The 27,924-nt window shown below is 44.9% G+C and overlaps 1 protein-coding gene across 5 annotated transcripts in view; it reads right to left on the bottom strand.

Annotated features, from left to right (window-relative positions):
- The window catches only part of akna (AT-hook transcription factor), a 168,322-nt gene that overhangs the window by 108,653 nt on the left and 31,745 nt on the right, over nt 1-27,924 (bottom strand). For all 5 annotated transcript variants that reach the window (XM_080211889.1, XM_080211891.1, XM_080211892.1 and 2 more), the window contains one exon: nt 1,752-2,267. In XM_080211889.1, coding sequence (XP_080068015.1) covers nt 1,752-2,109 — 358 coding nt within the window. In that variant the 5' untranslated portion in view covers nt 2,110-2,267. The remainder of the gene's footprint in view (nt 1-1,751; nt 2,268-27,924) is intronic.

Here is a 27,924-nt window from a genome sequence, read left to right as displayed (position 1 = left end):
TGTATATTTAGGTGCCTGGAAAGATCCCACAGTGTTTTTTTAAAGGAGAGAGTAGAAGAGTTCTCCCCCGTGTCCTGGCCAATACTTATCCCTCATCCGATAACATACAAAACAAATTATCTGCCCATTACCAACTGATTGTTGCTTGCAACTAGCTGTGTGCAAATAGGCAGTCATGTCGCAAACTTATAGCAATGATTACATGTTAGAAGTACTTTGTTGGCTGGGGAATGCTTTGGGAAATTCAAGAGATGCTATAGAAATGCAAATCTTTCCTTTAATCAACAGAAATACAGCTTCAGATTCTCCTTGTTTCACTCAGATAAGAAAAAGTTTGGAGGCAATTTAGAATCATAGAATCCCTACAATGCAGAGGGAGGCCATTCTGCCCATTGAGTCTGCACTGATAATAATGTCACCCAGGCCTATCCTTGTAACCCCACATAATCCCCTTGACACTAAGGGGAAATCCCACCCAGACCTATTCCCTGTAACCCCAAGTGTTTACCCCCCAAATCCCCCTACCCTCCACATCTAGGGGGCAATTTAGCACAGCCAATCCACTTAAACTACACATCTTTGGAATGGGAGGAGGAAACCGGAACACCCGCAGGAAACCCATGCAGACATGGTGAGAACGTGCAAACTCCACACAGACAGTCACCCGAGGCCAGAATTAAACCCAGGTTCCTGGTGCTGTGGGGCAGCAGTGCTGAGCACTGTGCTGCTGTCAGGTGCTAAATGAAATGAATTTCTTCATTAGAGCTTTCCGAATAAACATTTACCTCCATTCCCAAACGCCTGCCACGTGTCAACTGAAACATAAAACTACAACTCACAGTAAAGTAGGCATGTCTAAACCTTCTGCAACTTTGAGTCCAGGAGGACTGGACAGCAGCCTTTCCATCAGCTTGAATTGTCATCCCCCCGCAGGCCATGTGTGTCCTGTCTGCCTGCTCTTCAATTTTGTGACATTTCTCCGTGCAAAGGTTTCAGGGTTGCGCTAAAACATCAGCATCCCACTTTGTTTTGAGGGCGACACAGTGGTTAGCACTGCTGCCTCACAGCACCAGGGACCCGGGTTCAATTCTAGCCTTGTGTCACTGTCTGTGTGCGGTTTGCCTGTTCTTTCTGTGTGTGTGTGTGTGTGTGTGTGTGTGTGTGTGTGTGTGTGTGTGTGTGTGTGTGTGTGTTTCCTCCGGTTGTTCTGGTTTCCTCCCACTGACCAAAAACGTGCAGTTTAGGTGTGCATTGGCCATGCTAAATTGCTCCTTAGTATCCCAGGATGTGTAAGTTAGGAGGAGTTAGCAGGGTAAATGTGCAGGGTTACGGGGATAGGGCTTGGGAAAAATCTGTCGGAGACTTGATGGGCTGAATGTCCTCCTTCTGTACTACAGGGCCTCTATGATTTTCTAGATTTCAATCACTGATAAAGTGTTGCCTTACTGAGCACATGTTGACTGCAAGGACATCTTTTAAGATCACACTGCCTCAAAATTACATTTTGTCATATTTGTGCACCAATATTTGAAGTTATTTTATCCACTACTTTTAACCCAAATGTGGATTAAGCCCAAAAAAGAAAAAAAAATGTGTTATTCTCCAGCCACAACCTCCCTGGAGTGAACAGTAATTTAATCGGTGCCTCTCTGGCCATGCCTCTCTGATTAGATGAGACCACTGCCTGTAATAAACTTTAAATGCAGGCAAACAGCTGTAATATAGATAATTTGAAAAATCTGTATACTTACAAATCAAATTGCTGAGACTTGCATCCTCCTCTGCTGATATGGACAAGAGAACAGGGTCTGAATCCTGGAACTCACTGATATCAAAACTCTCATCATCGACAGACTCTTGGGGATGGACCAGAGCACTCAGCTTATTGTAATCATGTAACACTTTCAGCTCAGTCATCTCTCCATCCTCTTCCACGGTTTCCAAGCCATCCTCCAATCCTGGATGGTACTGTAGGTAATAATCATTAATCTCATCCATTCCAATGATCCCATTCTCATCCATCTGATTGAAAATGTCTTCATCCTGTTCCTCCAAATCTTCATCGGGGTCCAGGTCTGAGTCGACCATCTGGGTTTCAGCGACTGCCATAATTTTCCTTTGGCAAAATGTGCTACGCGGTGACAGCAAAAGAACCGCAAGGTCTAAGGACAGAGTGAATGCATTGTCTCATTGTGTCTCCAGTTAGGATTACCAAGGGCTTCACTCTTCACTTGCTTTGCTGCCTCTTAGTAACTCAGCACGCTCATCTGCAAACAATGAAAGGAATATAGAACATTTCAAGTTATGCTAGCAAAAAATACGCAACCCGATGAAGACTGATCTATTTTGTCAGCTTGTCACTTATGGTTAAGTTAACCGAGCATGCAAGTGTATCAACATAAAGATAAGTGGACATTCCCCGCTAACAGTGTCCCAAAATTGCCACAGCTACTGTTCACTCACAACACATGTAAAAATTAATACCATGCAGTCCTTCCCCTCCCCTTTCTCTCTCTCTCTCTGTTTGGCATGGAACATTATCAGGACAATGGAGGTAAAATTGGATATGGCTGGAGATGTAGAGTTGGTACCTGTTATACACTTTGCCCAATTTGAGAGCCATTGACTTCAATTGAATTGAACATCAGGTATGTGGTATAATAGTTGGCAAATACAATTCTACCAGTTTTGTGGACCTACCTGTGTTCAGTTTCAGCTCCAATATTTTTAAGCTACTCTTCCACACTGGAAGAGTTTAAACCAAATAATTTATGCCTTCCAGATAGTTAAAGTATTAGTGTCACAAGTAGGCTTACATTAACATGGCATGAAACTGCAAAAATCCCCTAGTCGCCACATTCTGACACTTGTTTGGATACGCCAAGGGAGACTTTAGCATGGCCAATGCACCTAACCAGTACGCCTTTCGGACTATGGAAGGAAACCGGAGTACATGGAGAAGACCCACGCAGGCATGGGGAGAACATACAGACTCCGCACAGACAGTGGCCGAAACTGGGATGGAACTGGATCCCTGGGGTTGTGAGGCAGCAGTGCTAACCAGTGTGCTACAGTGCCACCCACTAAGATAGCATATTCCTTGCATAGTTTCTCTAAGGACAAGGCTTGTAGGGGAAAGCCTGATCTATTTTGTTTGTTTGAATTCAATCATACATAAAGTTATTTCTAGCTAACATGCACAGATGACTCTCAGTTTAAAGCGAGATAATTGGAAGTTGTAGGCAGTCTCCTACTGTGAAAATGTTTGTATGTACCACAGTATAGATAGTGAGTATGTAACTGTAAGTGTCATCAGTACTCAATTCAGACAGTAATTGAAGAGTAATGTACACATAACAAAACTGTCTCACCATGGAAACATATAATACTCCATCCTTTTTGAAATTTCTGCCTTTGTTAGGAATCTATCCAGACTGTATTTAACATTATTTAAAAGAGCCAGGATGTGTCTTCAAGAACAAAGGCTCCAGTGTACAGGAATGTTTCTTGCAGTGATAAGGAAGTCACAGAGAATGTGCCAAAAGCACAATCTGCAGCGCACCAAAATATATCGACGTAGTGACAGTTTTAATGGCCAAGCAATGCCAAGCTGGATAGCCTCAAATTAGCCTTAGCAAAATGATGCACCATCTGAATAGAAACATCTCCAAGCACATACACTAAGATATTGTAGCTCGAAGTGTCACTTGCAGCAAATCCGGTTGTCAATAGTACTCCAAAATGTCTCCCAAATGCCCTGTATGTACAGTTGTAGCAATACCTGCCTACTTTTATATTGCATTCCCTTTTCAATAAAGGCCAATATTCCATTTGTCTTCCAAATCATTTGCTGGACTTGCATTCAAAGCTTTTGTGATTCATGTTCATAGACACCCAGATCCCTCTGCACCATGGTATTCTTCCATCCATTTCCTGCTTTTTTATTCATCTTGGCAAAGCAGGCAACCTGACCCTAACCTAACCTCACATTTTCCCACATTACACTCCGTCACTCAAATTTAACCTATCCATATCCATTTGCAGACTTGTTATTCTCCTTCTCTTTATATAATCAACATATTTGGCTCCCTTCATCAAAATTACTAATACAGATTATATATAAGTAGTTGAGGGCCTGGCGCAGATCCCTATGGTACTCCACTGGTCACAGTTTGTCACGCTGAAAATGATTCATTTGTCTGAACCTTCTGTTTCCTGTTAGTCAATCCTCCACTCTAATAAATCACCCCAATACTCTTATCTTGTGTGGTAATAGGCTTTTATGTGGCACCTTATTGAATGCCTTTTGGAGATCCAAATACACTATGGACCAACCTCGCCCTAGCTGAGATTCTCCAGTCCCACTGCAGTAAAAGAGGAATTGTCTGAGTGCCAAATTCTCCATTCTTGCTGCAGCGGCAGCGAAGCATCTGACATTGGAGAATTCCAGCCTACATCGATTATATATTCTCCTATATCTACCAGCCTCAAAACTTTCATCATCTCCATTGAGACAAAAAGGCAGTTTTAAAGAACCAACTGAGTTTTGAACAGAAAACTCAATGTGCAATATCAGCTTTCTGTGAATTTGGTTTAAGCTGCATGGGTAAGAGCTGATAGGTTTTAGTTCAAGCAACAAGGTTCAATGATCTAATGCTGGGACAGAAATGCACCTGAATCATCTTCAGTGCTTACAGAACTACATTGCAAGGATGTTCTATGTGAGAAAAGTACAATTCAGAAAAAATGTAATGAAGAATGTACAGTGATACAGATCCATGGGGGGAATTTTCCCATCCACCTGCCACGGGAAACGTAGTGGGTGGGAAGGAGGTCCATGCAAAGGTCCAATGACCTCGGGTGGGTTTTCCCATTTTGGGGTAAGCATGGCTGGAAAATCCCACCCATTGTGTCACAAACTATCACATGGTCTCCTCTTGGAGAGTTGGAGGGCAGTCACAATGATGGCTTCTATAATTAAAGAAAGCGCTAATGGTCAGAACACAAATGCTGTAGTTTAAAAAGTTTGGAGCAACCAGGTTATGCCCCCTTTCTTGAGTCAGTTGCATATTTCTACCACTCTGTGGGCAATCACATCTCCTATCTGACCCACTCTTTACTAAAATGTAAAGGGTATTTTATAAGGGGTGGAATTCTGCCATACCAACGCTGATACTTTGAGCTGAATTTTAACTGTTGCTGCCTTTGCAGTGGGGGAACCCAGTCGTGTCTGGGGATTCCAGAACTGTCAGCATCCCAATGCCCCTCACTCTACATTGCCAAGCCTCTCCTTCCACATCACTCCCCACCATCAAATTAATATACTTCTGGGTTTCCCAATCAATTAGTGTGAGAGATCTCAAGACAGCCTATGTGCATCTGTTTCAGCTGTGGTACTGATAAATGGTCAATACTAATGCAGGGATTGTCCACTGTTTCAACACAGCATGAAAGTGGAGCACAACTCAGTCACAACTTTGAAAGACAATACCATGCATCTCTCCTTGGAGCTGATGCTGCACATGGTAAGAGCCCGCAGGAAGATTCTATGGCACAGTGATTACCACAGCTGCCTCACAGCACCAGGAACTGGGTTCAATTCTGGCCCCAGGAAACTGCCTGATGCGTGGGTTAGGTGGATTAGCCATACCAAATTGTCCCTCAGTATCTGGGGGACCGGAGGATAAATACGTGGGATTACGGGGATAGGAACGGGGTGGGATTTTTGTCAATGCAACCTCAATGGGCTGAATGGCCTCCTGTTGCAGAATAGGAATTCTATGATTCTATACTTCTAAGAATCTCTTCAAGAGGAAGAAGCTTGTTGCAGGGGACAAGAAGGCATGGGAGCTGCTGAGGTAGTCAGCGCAGGATTCATAGTGCAAAAAGATGCTTAACGGCTTAATCCTCTCAGGAAAGCACAGTATCATGGCGCGTTTAAGTATATCCCTATATGCGTCCCCAACACCCCTCACCCTAGATTCCCAAGCCTCTTCCTGCGCATTACTCCTCAAACAATCATACCTTCAAAGTCCACCATCCCTTTCTGGCTAGCTTGCTTCTCACATTCCCAGCCGGCCACCCACCACTTGCATTCCCATTAGGCCACCTCATCCTAATGCGATGTCACATCCATCCCTCTCAGTGCCCCTTCAGAACTGTTGTCCATTCACTTGCAACATTCCATCACTCTCATTCACTCTCCCCTTCTCTCCCTCTTTGCAGGAGAAGTGGGGCACAGAAAAGGGAGAGGCAGAGAGCTGGCGGTCCGGCCATCTCCATATAGAGAAGGAGGTGCTGGAGATAAATCTCACCACGCCTGGACATCGGGGATGATGGGATGGGGTACGCATATCAACAGCAAACATTCATGGGTGCCACTGCTAGCCATCTAGTTGACCAATGGTAATCACATGAGCATAATATCACTCGCCAACAATTTCACTGGTCAAAGGTAATCATGTGACAATTACTTTTTTGGAACTAGCAATCTTTTATTGCTAGGGGGAAATCACATGGACATTCTGTGAGGGACATTCCCCAGTGCTGGCAATCAGAGGACCTCACTGGTCTGTGCTCAGTTGACAGTACTCTGTACCAGTGCTGGTAAAGGTGAGGGAGGATAAAGATTTAACAGGCTTTAATTTATACAACAACAAGAACAGTGTGTGTAAACTTCCAAATCCACAACTCATTACCTGGTAGACATAAGTCAGTAAAGAATATCAGTGTTAATTTTCAAAACTCCCCCATCCCTGACTAAGAAGTCCTTACCATATGGAGCCAAGCTGTCGCTGAGTGTATTTTTGTGGGAGTGGATGGGGATGGATAGGACTGTTGCTCTTGTATCATTACCGGTCTCACTGTGACATCACTGACTCTAATTATGATGGACAGTAAACATGATGCTAGCTTTTAATGGTTTTATTTGCGATACATGAAGAGTGAAATATAATCTGGCCCAGAATGTAGGAAAGTGGGGTTGAATCTGTGACTGGGCCAAGAGATCATAAGAACATAAGAAACAGGAGCAGGAGTAGGCCATCTAGCCCTTCGAGCCTGCCCCGCCATTCAATAAGATCATGGCTGATCTGTCGTGGCTCAGTTCCACATTCCCGCCCTCTCCCCATAACCCTTAATCCCCTCGCTTATCAAAAACCCATCAACCCGCGTCTTAAAAATATTTAGCGAGGCAGCCTCCACCACTTCAACGGGCAGAGAATTCCAGAGATTCACCACCCTTTGAGTGAAGAAGTTCCTCCTCAACTCAGTTCTAAACCACCCCCCCCCCCCTTTATCTTGAGGCTGTGCCCTCTAGTCCTACTGTCCTTTCTGAGCGGGAAGAGCCTCTCCACCTCTATCCTATCCATCCCATTCATCATCTTATACGTCTCAATGAGATCTCCCCTCATTCTTCTAAACTCTAACAAGTACAAGCCTAGTTTATTCAGCCTCTCCTCATAGCTCAACCCCCTCAACTCCGGTATCAGCCTAGTAAACCTCCTCAACCTCTACAGTTCTGAAGGAGGCCATTCAGCCCATCGAGTTTGCACTGACCACAATCCCACCCAGGCCCTATCCCCATAACCCCAAGCATTTACCCTAGCTAGTCCATCCGACACTAACAGGCAATTTAGCATGGCCAATCCACCTAATACACACATCTTTGGATAGTGGGAGGAAACCAGAGCACCCAGAGGAAAGCCACACAGATATGGGGAGAACGTACAAACTCCACACAGACAATGACCCAAACCTGGATTCAAACCTGGGTCCCTGGCGAAGTGAGCCAGTACTGCTAATCACTGTGCCACCGTGCTGCCCACAGAGTGAGGCATAGCAGAGAGGGGCAGAATATAACGTGGGCCCTGGGAGCAACTTTGCTGGAGGTACATTGATAGAATTAAAATTCCTGGCACCAAAGGGCTCTGCAGCAAGGTACAAAGAGAACATCTCATCAAAACACAGCAACCAGGATTAACAATAAGCTAGAGGCATTCTCCCGTTACCAAAGAAACAGGAAAGCTCTCCCTCGCATACTCACTTATGCAAACACCTGACCATGCATAATTCTGTGAACTGTGTGCTGAGTAATTAACTGAGGGTCAGGCCTAAGGCAAGATCCCTTTGAAGACCAGGCAGCCAAATGGTCTTGTAACAGATGAATATTGAGGAGGCTGAAGGTGTTGCCAAACCACAATTATGTTCTGACAGCAACAGTTATTTTGAGATAATCCGCAAGTCAGTCCTAAAATCCAAGATTTCCCAAGTGGGGCAAAATTAATTCAAAAACTGAGCCAAACTGTTTTCTTTGGGCTGAGCTCCTCAAAACAAAATGAATATAGAACCTCTCAAAACAATCCAAGCGATTGTTTTACACACTGGATTGACAGCTTTCCATAAACACATACTGCGGCTGAAAATCCAAGCCCTTTCTGTGCAGATCTGATGCAACCCAAGTGAAAGGGAAGTGGAAGGGGGCAGGGTCTGACTGTGTCCCGGACAGACACAGGGAGATTTATGGATTGAGGAAGGATCCAAACCTCCCCCTCTTAACAGGGCCAGCAGCACGACAGTGGGGGATGGGGAAGAAAGTTGAGGCTGAGGCAGGGATTTTTTTTAATTTCAAAAATACACTTTATTCATAAATACTCTGAAATAAACCATTACAGAAACATTTCCAGTAGTTACAAACAGTGCAAAAAAACCAGTCATATTTACAATACGGTGTTCCGTTCCAAGGCAATAAAACTAAGAGTTATTTAATAAAGAGTTAATAAATAATTTAATAAAGAGTTAATGAATAAAAAGTTTATTTATTAGTTGCAAGTAAGGCTTACATTAACAATGCGATGAAGTTACTGTGAAATTCCCCTAGTCACCACACTCCGCTGCCTGTTTGGGTCAATGCCCCTAACCAGCACATCTTTTGAACAATTACATTCATTACAGTTCAGTTCTTCAAACTATATACATTCATCACATTTCATTGTGTGCTGTTCTTTTTACAGAGTTGCATTACAGTTACCGGGCCCTCGGTCTGCCTCGGTTGAAAGGCTTTAAACGGTGGCCTTTCCCCATTGTGCCTTTGCAGCAGCTGCCCCAAGCTTGACAGCTCGCCTCAGCACGTAGTCCTGGACCTTAGAATGTGCCAGTCTGCAACACTCGGTCAAGGACAAATCTTTGCACTGGAAGATCAGCAAGTTTCAGGCGAACCGAAGTGCGTCCTTCACCGAGTTGATGACCCTCCAAGCAGCAGTTGATATTTGTGTCGGTGTGCGTCCCTGGAAACAGCCTGTAGCGCACAAAGTCCTGCATCACCAAGCTGCTCGGGATGAACCTCGACAAATACCACTGCAACTCATTCCAGACCTTCTTTGCAAAATGCACATTCCACAAGGAGGTATGCGACCGTCTAATCGACCCCACAGCCGCTGAGGCAGGGATTCCCAATGTTGTGAATTCTTTCATTCTCAGACAGATGTAGGCTATTTGTTAACTGTGGTCCCAGCACCAGTGGGCCTCACCTCTGAGACAAGGTTACTGGGAATGTGGTCTGAATGGCAAAAAAAAGTATGTTTTTCTTATTTAGATAGGAATGGTTTGCAAAATAGTTCAGAGAAGGTTCACTCGAAGCATTCCTGGGATGAGGGACTTATCTACCAAAGGAAACTTGAGTAGGTTGGGTTTATACTTCCCGGAGGGAAATGGAACTGGGTGAACTTAATTAGCATTATGCAATCCAACTATATCTTGCTCAGGAGCCGCCTGAGATGATCTATTGCTTTGTCCAACCCAGACAAAGACAAAATAAAGGCAATACATCCCATCAGTAAGAGCGCGTCAAATTAAACCCTCCAAGTTAGGAAGTTCTTTAATACAAATTGAAAAGCAATACTTTTAAATAATCATTAAAGCTGCAGATGCTGGAATCTGAAGCCAAAAGAGAAAGTGCTGGAAAACCTCAGTAGGTCTGGCAGCATCTGTAAGAAAAGAGCTTTGACGAAGGGTTATCTGGACTTAAAACATCAGCTCTTCTCTCTCCTTACAGATGCTGCCAGATCTGCTGAGATTTTCAAGCAATACTCTTAACTGGGAGTAGGATGCTGTTTTCATTGTCCAAAAGGACATGATATATGATCTGTGTAATGTTGAGTCTCCAGGATTGTATGTAGCGTTGCAGTGATCATTAATTGGCTTTTTGTTCTAGCTGGTTAATGGACGGGATTTTCCAGTCATGCTTGCCCTGGAAACTGGAAACCCTGCCTGAGGTCAACGGACCTTTCCATGGTCATACCCTCACCTGCTCTGATTCCTGTGGCAGGCAGAGTGGGGAAATTCACCCCATATCTGTTATTTTTGGAACAAATTATGAATAACGTTTCCATTGCATTGAGGCTGTCTAATAATCACCAACATTAAAAATTACACGTCCTTAATGCTTTGGTCTACACTTTTCAATCAGCAGAATTAATTCCAGTGTGGCTTGACAGTTCATTGAGTTAATATGCTGTCATGCTTTGTCACGGCATAATAAAGGTGCAGATTCAAAGCTTTGGTTTCCCCAGGAACGTCCCCCGAGGGATTGTCAGACAGGAACCCAAATCTCAGCTGTGCCTTGTATTTCCGACCAGCTAACAACAGAAACATCTCTGCTGTGTCTGGCAGCAGGTCTCTGCCTTCTGTCAGCTCACAGATGGGTTTATTTTTGTACAAAAGTTAATGTACGTGCATGGAAATAGAACCTACTGGGGTAATGAAACAAAATGAAGTAACACTAAAAATAGGATAACCACATCTTGCATAATTCTAATCTTAACAGGCAAGTCCATTACAACATGCACTTGCCTACCACAAAAAATTATTATTGAGGTAAAACCACCTACTGGCTCAGATCCCTTTATCAGGTGAGCAGAAATCATTCAGTGATGAACACAAGAAACACAATCTCAACTCCTCCTGGTCTACTTTGAATGGAAGAAACACAAAATGGGGCATTTAGGATATCAGTTGTCTTCAGTAAGCTATATTCACGCCACTTGCATTCTCCCAGAACTGGTGAGCAGTGATTGGGTACCACCTTGGCATCTGCAGCCCCTGCCTATTATGTAAAGGTGTCCAGAGAACCCCCCCCCCCCCCCCAAATATTTGAGGCACCACGCCCACCCGTTTCTCTCTCTGGAGATCTATCAGCCCTGTTTCCTGGTATCAGTCCTAACAGTGAATTTTTGTGTTGTCTCCAGCAGGACAGTTAGTGAGATTTTGCAAGCCCAGGCAAGTTGTGGAGGTTACGGATAGCGTGACATGAACCCAAGATCCCAGTTCAGGCCATCCTCGTGTGTGCGGAACTTGGACTATTAGTTTCTGTTCAGCGATTCTGCGTTGTTGAAGGCTGCCTTGGAGAACGCTTACCCGAAGGTCAGTGGTGGAATGCCCGTGACTGCCGAAGTGTTCCCCAACATGAAGAGAACACTCCTGCCTGGTGAATGTTGAGCAGTGTTCATTCATCCAACTGTGAATTTTTCATGAATGCAAACCAGTGTCCCATCTCGTTCTGGTGTTAGTTAATTGATTTGTAGAAATATTTCACATTTGGTTCTCCTGAATTGTTTACTATTCTGATTAATTGATCCTGCCATGGCAGATGGTGGAATTTGAATTTGATTAAAAAAATCTGGAATTAAGAATCTACTGATGACCATTATCGATTGTCGGAGAAATCCATCTGGTTCACCATGAGGGACAGAGATTATTCCCGCTTAGAAAGGATAGCAGAACTAGAGGGCACAGCCTCAAAATAAGGCGGGGGGGGGGGGAGCAGTTTAGATCGGAGTTGAGGAGGAACTTCTTCACTCAAAGGGTGATGAGTGTCTGGAATTCTCTGCCCGTTGAAGTGGTGGAGGCTACCTCGCTAAATATATTTAAGTTATGGGTAGATAGGTTTCTGATAGACAAGGAATTAAGGGTTATGGGGAGAAAGCAGGAAAGTGGAACTGATCCACTTCAGATCAGCCATGATCTTATTGAATGGCGGGGCAGGCTCGAAGGGCTAGATGGCCTACTCCTGCTCCTATTTCTTATGTTCTTATGTTCATTAATATCTTTTAGGGAAGGAAATCTGCCACCTTTACCTGGTCTGGCCTACATGCAACTCCAGAGCCACAGCAATGTCGTTGACTCTCAACTGCCCTCTGAAATGGCCAAGCAAGTCACTCAGTTGTCACCACCACCTTCTCAAGGGCAACTGGGGAAGGGCAACAAATGCTGGCCAGCCAAATATGCCCATGTTCCATGAAAGAATAAAAATCATTGAAACATTCCTGAGATGTAGCGTGAGCCTTACAGCGGAGGGTCAGAATTATCCCATCCCACCCATCATGGGAATGATAGCGGGTAGGACACAGACCATGTAAAGGTCCATTGACCTGGGGGCGGGGTTTTCCGGTCTTGGGGGCGAGAGTGGTTGGAAAATCCTGTCTGATATCCTTTTAATGGGAAGAGAGCTGTTTTGGCACAGGGCTCCAGGTCTCAGAATTGTGAAGCTCCCTTGCCTCACAAGTACTGAACTCAGCAGGTGGGTTAGTCTGAAGTAAAATTATTTCTTTTGAATCTGCCCAAATCCTGACTGGCCCAATGCATGAAGTATTGTGCAGAATATTTAACAAATTCCACTAAAGTATCTACACTTGTTTCTCTTCAAGTGATCTCAAAATCTTTTATATTTCCACGGTTGCATTTCCAATTATGAAAAGATACTTCAATTTATTTACAGTCTGGCACAGATTGAACATGGTTACTGGGGAATAGGCACAAGTGTAATGAAAGATTTGTCTCTGTCATTTATCTTTAAACGATGCCAAGTCTTCATAAAGAAAAGACCTTGGAGGGTAGTATTTCACTTCATATAACAAAACATCTTGAATAAATAAATGGTACAATCTTCTTTAACAACAGTTGCTAGTAAAATTACTGTAGCAATTATAACTAAGAACGAGACGCTGGTTTTATTGCATAGGGAGGGGATAATGCAGCCCTTGTTCTTTACTGGCACAGTGTTAACGGTACATTTATATAATCGGGACATGAAAAACGGAGGTCTAGCTTTTCCCTATTGGCCGTGCCTCGGGAATATAAGTTACTTGACATTAGCCTGCCACGTCAGTGGTATTCCGATGTGGATTTGCGACTGCTATCAGATTTAAAATGCTTTCTGTTCGATCAGCTGACCCCCATCTCCACACTTTTGCCATTTACTCAATAGGGAAAGTATTATAAAGGAAGGGTACAGGCGCCAAGGCTCATCCTGTCAGATAGATCCAAGTTAAGGAGGACACATCAGCAGCGATGTGACACATTTCTCATTTCTTTGCAAAATAAGTTTCCGGTGACACACTTCAAATTGAAACACGTGGTTGGTAAACTTGAGGCAGATGTGCAGCTCCAAAAATCGCAACATAGAATCCCGATACTGCAGAAGGAGGCCATTCATCCTATAGAGTGTGAGCAACATAGAATCCTGACACTGCAGAAAGAGGCCATTCAGCCCATTGACTGTGTGCAACATCGAATCCCTATAGTGCAGAAGACCATTTGGCCCATTGACTGTGTGCAACATCGAATCCCTACAGTGCAGAAGGCGGCCATTCGGTCCATTGAGCCCGTGTGTCATAGAATTCCTACACTGTAGAAGGAGACCATTCGGCCCATCAAGTATGTGCAACATAGAATCCCTACAGTTGAGAAAGAGGCCAATTGACCCAATGAGCATGTGCAACATTGAATCCCTACAGTGCAGGAGGAGGCCATTCATCCCATCAAACCTGTATCAACAACAATCCCACCCAGGCTCTATTCCCGTAACCCTTTGTATTTACCCTGCTAACCCCCAAAACACTAAGGGACAATTTGGCACGGCCAATCAACCTAACCCGCACATCTTTAGACTGTGGGATGAAAGCAGAGCACCTGGAGGAAACCCATGCAAACTCCGCACAGTCACCCGAGGCTGGAATTGAACCCCGCTCCCTGGCACTGTGAGGCATCAGTGCTAATCACTGTGCCATCAGCCGTCCACAAAGTGTATTTTCACAGCAAGATCAAAAATGTTCAGTGGGCCTTCATTCAGAAGGGGGAGACATCAGGACAGCAGTGTGTAGAAGAGTCAGGTCTCCGAGTGTCACTCATTGCATGATTCCAGCACGTAACGTAAGAATCCTTGAGCTTTGACATAACTGATTGTACACGACCCCCTGCTCCCAATCCCTGCACGATACAATAACTGAACAGGAACAGCATGCATTGGAGCGCAAACGTGAAGAAGTGGTGCTCAAGTTGTACAGAGCTCTGTTGTCGGACCAGAAAGTTCCCATCTCACACTTCCCTGCTGCCAGCGAGAATTGAGAATTCGGCGCTCAGCCAAATCAGCGAAACCGCAGAATTCCGGACGCAGATGAGGTCGGGGAATTCCAGCCAATGTGTTCAGTTTTGGGATAGGCGAATGCACTTAAAGGGACAAAATATGAGGACGAGTTGGATAAGTTTTGTTTGCTTCCCCTCAAAGCTGATTGAGGAGGGTGATCTAATTCCAGATTCTACAATAATAGAGGCAAATTCTCCTCTCGCGGAAGGTATCCAGGTTAAGATAGGGTTATTTTAAAATTACAGTCAGGAATGAAATCTTGAAATCACTTTTTCCACATCTCTAAAATCTCTCTCTCTAAAATTTCTAAATCTCTCTTCCCACAACAGACTGCGGCCATTGGAGACCAATTGTAAGTTTTTTCAAGATCAACGTTGATTTTTTTTTAAATTAAGGCAAGGACATCAAAGAATATGGAGCAGAGCAAGTTTCCTTATTGCTAATTCACAGGTGAGTGCCTGTGAGCTTTCACTACTTTGCCAGGAAACTGTGACTGCTGAGTGTTCCTTTTCAAAGTCGCACACGTTGTGAGTCCAAACACAATAGGCATTCCAGTTGGAATTCAAAAGAGGTCACTTGAAGGAATTGTTTGCAATGCAATCAGAAAGTTGCTGTTGTCCTAATAATTGAACGTTCCAGCTCGTTTGCTGTTTTTTGGGAGTCCAAACAATACCAAACCTGGATAGAGGCCCAACCTGACATCCTCCGTTCTCGAAGCACGGGAAATTCAAAACAATTTGCAGTGCAAGTAACCACAATATCTGCAAGTGTGTCTAAGGTTATTGTTATGACCTGTCCCCAGGAGAGGTTTCCCAAATCTGTCAACCCAGGTGAGATCTCTCAATTTGTTATTAAACAGCTGGGATACGTCCCAATTGTCCTGCCTGAGGTGAGGAGGGATTAACTGACTCCCTTTCCCTATCCATACCGAAGCACCCACCCCACACACCATTCCCGCCCCCCCCCCCCGGGTCATAACAAGATTGACTATTAAACAAAGGAGGCAATTTAACCAGGCTTTCTTGAATTAAAGATGGAGTGAGTTTCTTAACTACCAAAGGCAAGAGAATGACAAAACATGCTGATTAGAATTGAGTAAGTAAGCAAAAGAAAGGCATACGAAACAGTCTTTAACTCATGAGGAGCAGATGATTGAATGTTGTACCATGGGATCTTTAGTGTCCACTTTTGGAGGGCGTGAACTTTGCTTTTACATCTTAGTGCTGCACTCAACAATCAGCCTGGATTTTGCACCTAAATTCCTGGAGTGGAAGCTGAATTCAACCCACAGGTTCTGACTCTGTGACTGCAGAGAGACAACACTGAGCCACGCAATAACATTTAACTGAGCAAACCAAGGGCTCTAATTTATGGAGCCCTTCATTTGCTGTTGGGAGTTGGAGAGTAATAGACAGATATCCAATCTGTGCTTTTTGAACATTGCAATACTGCTTAACTTCTATACTTCAACAATCGCTAGAAAGTGCTGAGCCCACTAACCTCTGCAACTCAGGCAGGAGGGCAAGGGGGATTTTCTGTTCTTGTTGGGATGGGAATGACAGGGGAGTTGGGGGGGGGGGATGGAGGATAGCGAATGGGAGTCCCAAAATGGCTTTTACACCTGTGGGATTTCACCAATCACCTGTCCCCATCCCCTACCAATCCCACCTTTCAATTTAAGTATCATTGTCAGGCCTTCACGCCTTATTGTACCCCCACATTAAATTGTCCATTCACGTTGGTGTGAAGACACGCTGACATGAATCACGACAGATTCCCCCAAGATGCATGCCTGGCAAGTAGAACTCACCCAAGGTGTACAGGTGAGTACAGGCTGTGAGGGGAGTGGGCCCTGCCCTGGTGCTACCCTGGCACTGCCTGGGCACTGCTCAAATACATAGGAAGGGTGGCACGACGACACCGCGATTAGCACTGCTGCCTCACAGTGCCAGAGACCTGTGTTCAATTCCTGGCTTGGGTCACTGTCTGTGCCGAGTCTGCACATCCTCCCCGTGTCTACATGGGTTTCCTCTGGTTTCTTCCCACAGTCCAAAAGATGTGCTGGTTTAGATGCATTGGCCATGCTAAATTCTCCCTCAGTGTATCCAAACAGGCACTGTATGTGGCGACTAGGGAATTTTCACAGTAACTTCATTGCAGTGTTAATGTAAATCAATTTGTGACACTATTTATTTTTATTTATTTAGGAATCCTCCCATCCTGCATGCTGCGGGAATCATCGAGGGCAGGACAGAAAATCCGGTGGACCATTTAGAGGTCCATTGACTGCAGGAGGAATTTCTGGTCTTGGGCACGCTTGGCTGGAAAATCCCACCTACACATTCCAACACACTATGTGTATTAAAAAATATTTGATGGAAAGACTAAGGCCCTCCTCCTCAAACAGGAGTTTGCCTTCTAGCTGTTGGTGGCAATAATGCAAGGATAATGGCTTGTTAACTAAACATAGCAAAAATCTCTCCCAATTCTACAACACAAGGAATGACACAAGGAAAAGCATGGGTCCAATGTCATCTTTATTCCTGTCAACCATACTAGACTTCATGTTACCACAGGTACTGTATAACGTATAATAACAGGGCAGCACCGTAGCACAGTGGTTAGCACTGCTGCTTCATAGCTCCAGGGTCCTGGGTTCAATTCCCGGCTCGGGTCACTGTCTGTGTGGAGTTTGCACATTCTCCTCGTGTCTGTGTGGGTTTCCTCTGGGCGCTCTGGTTTCCTCCCACAGTCCAAAGATGTGCAGGTTAGGTTGATTGGCCATGCTAAGAAATTGCCCCTTAGTGTCCAGGGATGTACAGGTTAGAGGGATTAGTGGGTATAATATGTAGGGATATGGGGGTAGGGCCTGGGTGGGATTGTGTTCGGTGCAGACTCGATGGGCCGAAGGGCCTCTTTCTGCACTGTAGGGTTCTATGATTTCTATGATGTTGTTTTCTGAAGGAAATCCATCCAACTTGCATCTGAGTGAATCAATTCCCATTGATTTCAGCGGAGACCCGGGGAGTCTGCAACATAGATTGACCTCACTGAAATGTTGTCGCGATTGTTTTCCCAAATCTGACAAACATGCATTATTTAGTGAAATCTCTAACAGCATGTGCAGGGCTGCAGACTTTGACTGATCAAAGAGTCCAGTTATCCATCCTTCTTACTATTCATCATCCACCAGCTTGAATTATTCAGAAGTTTAAACTTGAGCAGCACAAGGTGAAAAGATTCCGTACGGTAATAAATAGAGGTTAAGTGGACGGCGTGGTGGCACAGTGGTTAGCACTGCTGCCTCACAGCACTGGGGACCCAGGTTCGAACCCTTGTCTGGGTCACTGTCTGTGTGGAGTTTGCACATTCTCCCCGTGACTGCCTGGGCTCCCTCCAGGTGCTCCGGTTTCCTCTCACAGTCCAAAGATGATTAGGTTAGGTGGATTGGTCGTGCTAACTTGTCCATTAGTGTCATGGGGATTAGCAGGGTCAATATATCGGGATAGGGACTGGGCGGGAATGTTGTTGGTGTGGACTCGATGAGTTGAATGGCTTCCTTTTGCACTGTAGGGATTCTGTGATTCTATGAAATTCGCAGCTGAAGTGTTGGCATTTCTTGTTGAAAAAATATGTTGCAGCAACTTGCATGGAAGAATGTTACAACACGTTCTGAAAGAAGCACTGGTTACAGATACTCAGGGATTCCTGGTGTGGCAGCGTGGCCCCTTTAATGGGTGATCCCTCATAGGCATGTGACCAGGCTGGAACCAATGGTGCTCGGGCACACGTCCCTGGGCCTGTTGGGTGTGATAGTGGGCATTCCTGGGGCAGGAGGACTGCAGTTGGAGCCAGGGCATTGTTAGGAGTAACCTATATAGTTGTGTCAGTAAACTCTTCATTGTACATCATAAAATCATAGAATCCCTACAGTGCAGAAGTACATTCTGCCCATCGAGTCTGCACTGACTGCCCATTAGGGCATCATCCCCAGGCCCATCCTATCCCCGTAACACCACATACTTACCCTGCTAATCCCCATAACCTACATATGTTGGGACACTAAGGGGCAATTTAGCATAGCCAGATGCATCTAACTTGCATCTAACTTGGGAGGAAACCAGAATATGCAGAGGAAACCCACGCAGACACAGGGAGAACATGAAAACTCAACACAGATAGTTACTTGAGGCTGGAATCAAATTGGGATTCCAGGAGAATAAGATCAATTGAAAAACGAACCAGGAGGATTGGGTCTCTGAGTTTCCTGGGGGCTTAGATGATAGACTGAGGATTAGATCTGGTGGGAAGGTATTTGGCATGGGAAGTAAATGGTCACAAGTTCTCGAAAAAGGTTTAGAATGGTGTTGCAGTGAACACAGTTTACACTCAGCACACTTAAGGTAGCAGAAAACACGACAAGTGTGAACACAATCAGATTGCAAACATATAGAGTTAACCATTGCTAACCATCCACCAGTCTCCCTGAATGGGGTATAGATCTCCCAGGAACTATCACAGCATTGCCTCCCCCCACCATCCTTCCTAGAAAACATTCTTTCTGGTTGTATCACAGCTTGGTATGGCTCCTGCTCTGCCCAAGACCGTAAGAAACTACAAACGGTCATGAATGTAGCCTCCCATCCATTGACTCTGTCTACACTTCCCGCTGCCTTGGCAAAACAGCCAGCATAATTAAGAACCTCACGCACCCCAGACTTACTCACTTACACCTTCCTCCGTTAGAAGAAAGATACAAAAGTCTGAAGTCACGTACCAACCGACTCAAGAACAGCTTCTTCTCTGCTGCCATCAGACATTTGAATGGGCCTACCTCACACATCCTAGCAATGACTGCAATACTACACTCCTTACTCTCTTGCTTCCTTCTCTACAAACAGGTGCTTTGTCTGTATAGCGGGCAAGAAACAATACTTTTTCACTGAATACTAATACATATAACAATAATAAATCAGATTAAATCAAATCAAACAGTATTCTTTGCCCATAGCCTGCTACATCGTGCAATCTGTGGCCTGGCTGGGTTGCCAGAAGGAGTCAGAAATAGCCTACTCTGAAAATTCTCCTGTAACTCTGCCATGTTGGCCCATGCAGGCAGAAAAATATGTTAACATTGCACCGCGGGTTATATCTGCTACTACTCAAAAACTTTTGTAATGCACTTAAAATAAATTTTTATCTTTGTCTTAGAACAACTGTTAGATAGATTTTGTAGCAATGAGCATGATTATTTCTGTGTTCACACCATCACCTCACATTCGTTGCTGTTCTCTATACCAGTTCAGCAAGGCCCCTTTTAAAGGCACTTCACCATGGCAACATTGACTCTTTAAAATGTAAGAAACAATACTGCCTGCAGTGAATGCGCTGTACGCACCAATCTGTTTATATATGCAGTACATACATAATCTCTGATCTGCCGAAGTTCACAAGGGCTGTGCCTTTATTTATTTGGGTAATGGAAATGTCCTGTAACTGCTCAGTTAGATCACTCAGAATCCCTACAGGGCAGAAGGCCATTCAGCCCATCAAACCTGCACCGACAACAATCCCACCCAGGCTCCGTGTAACTCCATGTATTACCCTGCTAATTCCTCTGACACTAAGGGGCAATTTAGCATGGCCAATCAACCTAACTCACACATCTTTGGACTGTGGGGGAAACCGGAGCAACCAGAGGAAACCCACGCAGGCACAGGGAGAATGTGCAGACTCCACACACAGACAGTGACCTGAGGCTGGATTTGAACCCAGGTCCCTGACGCTGTGAGGCAGCAGTGTTAACCACTGTGTTGCTGGTGCCACTCGAGGAAGAATACTGCAGATCACAGCAAATTCATTTCATCCCAACAATCTCGGCCTTCAAAAAAGGTTAATACGCAAGGGTAATAAAATTTAGGCACCCATGGTTAATCACTGACACTTTACATAGAAATTTGCTGTAAGTTGGCCTGAATCCCTTGTCTCTCCTTACATCTCCAGACATATTTATCTGTTGATTTGGGAAATCTGTTTCTTGGCGACTAGTTTCCTTACTTAACACCCACCACCATCCCCTGCCACCACCCTCCTCCTCCCGCATCCCCACCCCTGAGCCCCCAAGCCAAACACGCAGACACCAGACTGAACAACACACAGCTTTAATAGCTCAAGCTTACCAAACATTCCTTCTGAGGCACACGGTGACTATAGCAACACCAGAAAAGAACCAAACAAGCTAGTATTCCTCTTGCCTCCAATGTACAGTGACCTCAATGACTCGCCGTGCTCCCAGATAACACTTTAAATGTAAGGGACTCGCAAATGCTAAAATGACAGGGGACGCTAAACCAAGCAACAGGTAGAGAAATCCAGACACTTACTCTGGGGATTTACCAGCTGTCTCATTTGTAAACCCTTGGCTCTGTCCTTTATTACTGAGCATTTGAAGAGTGTTTAATCACCTTGGATTTACAGGCGACAAAAATAAACCATTGTTGATTACTTATGTTTAACACACGGTATTCTGTTTAACACCAGTATGTAAAATGTACCTTTTCAGTTTTAGCCATCCTTTGGCCAGGGTTAAATAGACAAGGTGCTGTTCCATATTGTTGAAGGTAAGATTATTTTGAGGCATTTTACTTGACAGAAATCACAGAAACCCTACAGTGCAGAAAGAGGCCATGTGGCCCATCGAGTCTGCACTGACCACAAGCCCACCCAGGCCCTACCCCTATATCCCTACACGTTTACCCGCTAATCCCTCTAACCTACGCATTTCAGGACACTAAGGGGCAATTTTAGCATGGCCAATCAACCTAACCCGCACATCTTCAGACTGTGGGAGGCAACTGGAGCACCCGGAGAAAACACACGCAGACACAAGAAGAATGTGCAAACTTCACACAGCTTCCCTATACATTGTGAGTTCAGTACTGATTTACATTAGTCAAGGATAAACGTTCAGCACATTGTAGTTAATGATCATAGAAACACTAGAGTTCGGCCCATCAAGTCTGCACTGATAACGATCCCAGCCCAGGCACTATCCCCACAACCCTGGGGCAATTTAGCATGGCCAATCAACCTAACTCACACATCTTTGGAGTGTGGGAAGAAACTGAAGCACCCGGAGTAAACCCACGCAGACACAGGGAGAATGTGCAAACTCCACACAGACAGTGGCCCGAGGCCAGAATTGAACCCAGGTCCCTGGAGCTGTAAGGCAGGGGCGCTAACCACAGTGCCACCCTGCTGCTGATCTGAATTCGGAGATATGTGCCAGTGCCTGAAGATTGGGTGCAATGTGACACATTGCCCACTCCCTTGCTGTTATATGCTGGGACAGATCTTCTAGTCCAATCTTGTCCAACCTCTTGCGGATATATTTACATATTTTTCTCAAGCAAGGGCCGATAAGCAAGTTTCAGAAAGGTTAGGTAGGGATTCGCCCAGTCTGCTGCACTAGGCCAAGAGACTCAAAGGAGGCTGTTCAGTGGGCTTCCCGCTCGGCGCCACGGCCTCCAGGAGTCTCCGGCCATCAGATTTCCAGTGCCAGAAATCGGCACGGGGCTGTATAATTTATTTAAATTACATTTCAATATACTTTGCATCTAATTAGCAGGCCCAGGACTGAAATCTCTGGGCCAGCCAGCCTCTCCACCACCCTCCCACTCCCGCCAGGGGGATTTATAATCGCTCCCCCATTGTGGTGAGCTGGCAACCCGACCCTGCTGAAGTGAAGGGGACCCATCGAGGGCCCCCCCCAGAGGGTCAGATAAGGGGGGGTTGCCCCTTGGGCATCGCCACCTTGGCAGAGCCAGCCTGGTCCCTTGGCACTGCCCAATGGTCAAAGTAGCAAAGCTCGTGGGGTAGCCTTAATGGGCAGTGCCAATGGGGTGGAGCCATTAAGCGACCTTTAAGGGGCAGGTCCTCTGGGGGGGGGGGAAATTGGTGACAGAGCGAGGGAGGCTAGCAATCAGGGCTGGGCAGCAAGGTGGGGAGGGGATAAGAAGGGGAGAGCGTCGGCTTGTCGGCGGTGGGGGGATGGGGTCGGGAGGGAGGGTGGAGTTGGGACTGCCAGTGAAAGGGGTAAGGGGGGGGAAGTCAAGACTGGCCCAGACACGGGAGGGTGGCGTTGGGGTGGGGGGGGGGCACCAATTGGGCAATGGGGAAATCGCATGGCCTGTGATGCGGGGGCCGTGGGGCTGGCCAGCGATCAGGAGGTCAGCAGTGCTGCACATGCATCGATCTCAGTGTTGATAAATCAGTGCATTCACCACGGCCTGCTCAGTGCTATGCTACTGGCCTCTCCAGTGGAAATTGTATGTGTGTCTGTGTGTGTGTGTGTATTTGGTTGGTTTGTTTGTTTTTTGGAGTGATCTACCCAGCAGGATTTACTCCAGTTTTTACACAAATTCAACAAAAAGAAACCTGAAGTTTGAAGGACAGAAACAATGCTGAACAAATGTCATCGCAATAAACGGTTGAGTTAACAAAGAGTAATTGAATCTGTAATTGAATTTTGGTGGGAGTGTGTGGGTGCGTGCATATGTACGTGTTGGTGTGTGATGATGACAGTGAGTGAGAAAAACTGAGACCAGGTGTAGGGCAGACTCACACTCATCCCATCACTCAGTGACACACACGGAGACACACACACACTCACACTCAGTCACTCAACTCACCCACTCACCCTTTCCCACACACCTTACACATTTTACAATCCCAGTTGATGTTATAACTGGATGGGAAGATCCCAGAATGGGAGCGTGGCTTGAAAAGATTGTGACTTGTACTATTTTTTGGAAAACATAGAGTAACAGGACCGCTAATTAGTTTTAACAACAAGAAAAGAATTATTAAACATGAAAAGTTGGATTTCCACACAATACTCCTCTACTACCCTCTTAGCTTCACAAATAAAGGTTAAGGTTAACACAGATTATAAAGAATATCTTAAGCTACTCTGGTTTCAATAATGCTAAGTCCCTTTAAACACACAGACTGGCTGCGGCAAAACACACACTCCACTCTGAACCTAGAATTCTCCTCAGAATCCCTCGCAGATGATCCTTACACTGTGAGCCACCCTGTCTCACTGAACTCTGACTTCCAGACGAGTGATTTCAAATTCCACTTTTAAAAAGACACACTTACAAAGCTTTTTTTTTTCGAAGAGTGCTTTTTCTCAGTTGTTGGTCCATCAAGGACTCACTCTCAGGTTTTACATCTTCCCCCTTCAGGATTTCTTTGCCTTCACAGTTGCTTTAACTGGTGATCCCCAGACTACATTAACATGACATTAAACTTTTGATTTGCTTCTGAAGTCTGCTTTCCCACTTTAAGTCTGGTTACTGCAGCTGACCCTTTAACTCAGCCTTTTTCTCAGCTCTGACTGTTTTTACTGAATAGTTCTCCAGTCTACTACCTTTAACCTCAGGCTTCTTGGAAACTTCTCTTCAGTTCTTTAGTTTCCTTAACTAGCTGGACTTTAGCTTTCTGCACTTGTTTTCATAACCATTGCGACATGGTATTGTTTTCTTCTGGCGTGACTGTGAGAGATGTTCCCTCTCTAACCTGCTAAACCTGCTGCAAAACAAATTCATCTAAAACTAAGATTCAAATGTCTTCCTAAATTAACAGGTCCTCAGTTGCTAAATAATGCTTCTGCTAGCTTTTATTTAGTATTCACGCCATACCCCTCTCTAAGCACTATAGAATCACAGCTGGAATCTAGCCAACCCCCACCTATGATCCTAGCAGGAATCTAACTACAGGTTTTACCCTTCCTTACACAGAAACATTAAATTAAACCCACTTAAAAACTATACCTTATTTCTAATATTTACTAATACAAATATAATTCCCTTAAAACTATCTTTGTTTTCCTAACACCCCACTGAGCCATTGTCCCCTTCCCGGTCCCACCAAAATGACAAAAGCTCACCCTCCTCGGTTGCCAATTCAGCTTTGCTCTCCAAGACCTTGCCCTCTCTGCCCCCATCGTATCTGGCCTCTCAGCCACAGCCCTGCCATGCATGACCGCCTGGACTCCAGCCGTACCTTGGACAAATCTGTTCTGATCTATTTCTTCTATATTCCACTGTAGGGTCTGAAGGAACAATGAGGTGATTCAGTCTTTGAAACAGGCCTGTATTTGACTGTCTCACATCATTGAACAAATTTCCTACAGTGCAGAAGAAGGCTATTTGGCCCATTAAGTTGGCATCAATTCTCTGACACAGCATCCCCACAAGCCCTATCCCGGTAACTCCACATATTTATTTCACTAATCCCCCTAACTTACACATCTTGAGACACTAAGGGACAATTAAGCAAGACCAATCCACCTAACCCGCATATCTTTTGGATTGTGGGAGGGAGTGCAGAGGAGGTTTACTAGGCTGATACCGGAGTTGAGGGGATTGAGCTATGAGAGGCTGAATAAACTAGGCTTGTACTCGTTAGAGTTTAGAAGAATGAGGGGAGATCTCATTGAGACGTATAAGATGATGAATGGGATGGATAGGATAGAGGTGGAGAGACTCTTCCCGCTCAAAAAAGACAGTAGGACTAGGGGGCACAGCCTCAAGATAAAGGGGAGGCGGTTTAGAATGGAGTTGAGGAGGAACTTCTTCACTCAAAGGGTGGTGAATCTCTGGAATTCTCTGCCCGTTGAAGTGGTGGAGGCTGCCTCACTAAATATTTTTAAGAAGCGGGTTGATGGGTTCTTGATAAGAGAGGGGATTAAGGGTTATGGGGAGAGGGCGGGAAAGTGGAACTGAGCCACGACAGATCAGCCATGATCTTATTGAATGGCGGGGCAGGCTCGAAGGGCTAGATGGCCTACTCCTGCTCCTGCTCCTATTTCTTATGTTCTTATGAAACCCACGCAGACACGAGGAGAATGTGCAAACCCCATACAGAGAGTTACCCAAGGCCAGGATTGTACTCGTGTCCCTGGCACTGAGAGGCAGCAGTGCTAACCACTGTGCTATCGTGCCGCCTGACAGTTGGATGTATCCTCTATGCTATAACAACTACTGAATACTAACTGCGACAAACAGTCAAAAATTTACTATTCTTTAGGCTCATGTAGGACACTCAATGCACTGCATAAGAATAGAATTTAATTCTGAACAAAAGAAAACAAGGAGTGGGCTGAAGCAACTTATGTTTGGATGAGAATTTAGAAGGCATGTTAGTAAGTTTGCAGATGACACCAAGATTAGTGGCATAGTGGATCGTGAAGAAGGTTATCGAGGATTGCAACAGGATCTTGATCAATTGGGCCAGCGGGCCAATGAATGGCAGATGGAGCTTAATTTAAATAAATGTGAGATGATGCATTTTAGTAGATCAAATTGGGGCAGGACCTACACAGTTAATGATGGGGTGTTGGGGAGAGTTACAGAACAAAGAGATCTAGGAGTACATGTTCATAGCTCCTTGAAAGTGGAGTCACAGGTGGACAGAGTGATGAAGGCATTCAGCATGCTTGGTTTCATTGGTCAGAACATTGAATACAGGAGTTGGGATGCCTGGTTAAAGTTGTACAAGACATTGGTAAGGTCACTCTTAGAAGAATGTGTACAGTTCTGGTCACCCTATTATAGAAAGGATGTTATTAAGCTAGAAAGAGTGCTGAAAAGATTTACTAGGATGCTACCGGGACTTGATAGTTTGAGTTATAAGGAGAGGTTGGATAGACTGGGGCTTTTTTCCCTGGAGCATAGGAGTGATCTTATAGAGGTCTATAATGTGGGCATAGATAAGGTAGATAATTGATGTATTTTCCCAAAGTTAGGGAAGACTAATACTAGAGGGTATAGATTTAAGGTGAGAGGGGCGACATACAAAAGGGTCCGGAGGGGCAATTTTTCACACAGAGGATGGTGGCTGCCTGGATCGAGCTGCCAGAGGTAGTAGTAGAGATGGGTGCAATTTTGTCTTTTAAAAAGCATTTGGACAGTTATATGGGTAAGATGGGTATAGAGGGAGATGGGCTAAACATAGGCAATTGGGACTAGCTTAGTGGTAAAAACCTAGATGGCACAGACAAGTTGGGCCGAAGGGCCTGTTTCCATGCTGTAAACATCTATGACTCTATGAGGCAGGTTTAGAGGACAAGGTTGTGCTAAATCCCTTAGCATCACAAATATTTGCTCCACAACATTTCAAAGTCTCTAAGTTCCTAAACCTGAAACTCTGTGACTCAGGTTGAAGTGCTTTTACACTTGTGTTCAGCAACAAAGACTAAGAGTGAGATATTCAGCACCCAGCAGGTAGTCTCAGCTTGGATGACATTGTACATTGTAACGAGGTCAGCAAAATGCTCTCAGTGCATTTTTGATTGGAAGAAATAGAAACTATTGCTTCATCACAGGCTGCAGTAAACACACCTAGTACAATCCGAGAAGGTGGCAGAATATATAGGGAGAGAACAGTTAGCAAAGCATATGGGATCCTAAGCTAATAGAGGTGTTAAATACAAAACTAGGGAAGTCATGCTGAACTTTACTAAGATTCGCTGGGGCCACAGGTATTGTGTCCAGTACTGGTCACTGCCCTTCAGGGAAGGATGTGATTATCCTTGAGAAGGTGCTGAGAATATGTTTAAGTTTATTTATTAGTGTCACGTCAGCTTACATTAACATTGCAATGAAGTTACTGTGAAAATCCCCTAATCGCCACATTCTGGTGCCTGTTCAGGTACACTGAGGGAGAATTTAGCATGGCCAATTCACCTAACCAGCTTGTCTTTTGGACTGTTGGAAGAAATCGGAGTACTCGGAGGAAACCCATGCAGAAATGGGAAGAACGAACAGACTGCACAGATGTTGACCCAAGCTGGGATTCGAACCTGGGTCCCTGGTGCTGTGAGACTGATCTGAAATCCCACTCACCTGATGAAGGAGCAGCACTCTGAAAGCTAGTGGCTTGTGCTACCAAATAAACCTGTTGGACTTTAACCTGATATTGAGAGACTTCTTGCTGTGAGGCAGGTGTGCTAACCACTGTGCCACTCACTGTGCCATCCCAATATTTGCTGGAACGGCTCCAGAGGATGAGAGATTTTATCTGGAAGTTGAAGAAGCTGGAGTTGTTCTCCTTGGACCAAAAGAGATTGAGTGGAGGATTGTTAGAGGTGGAAAGAAACTTATGACAGGAGTGGATAAGATAGACAAAGAAAAGTTGTTCCCATTAGCTGAGGTCTCACAGACATGGAGATATAATTTAAATTTATGGGCAAGAGATGCAAGGGAGAGAAATGTGAGGAAGAACTTTTTTAGGTTGTAATTCAACATAAATGGTGTGGAGCTAGCTGGCTATCGGGGACTAGCTGCATTATTCCCAATAAGCTTTTCATTTTCATTGAATTTGCCTCCTTTCTCTCAAATAAACCCTATGTGCCAATTGATAAATTTGTTACTAAGTGTGACGGAAGCATAAAAATTAAGGATTCTTCAAGACAAATGCAGTCTGTCCATCAACTCCAC

Source organism: Carcharhinus amblyrhynchos, chromosome 25 (assembly GCF_965287045.1).
Source record: "Carcharhinus amblyrhynchos chromosome 25, sCarAmb.v2.hapA, whole genome shotgun sequence".
NCBI classification, from domain to species: domain Eukaryota; kingdom Metazoa; phylum Chordata; class Chondrichthyes; order Carcharhiniformes; family Carcharhinidae; genus Carcharhinus; species Carcharhinus amblyrhynchos.
Note: the sequence above shows the minus strand (reverse complement) of the source record. Positions and strands in the feature narration are given on the sequence as shown.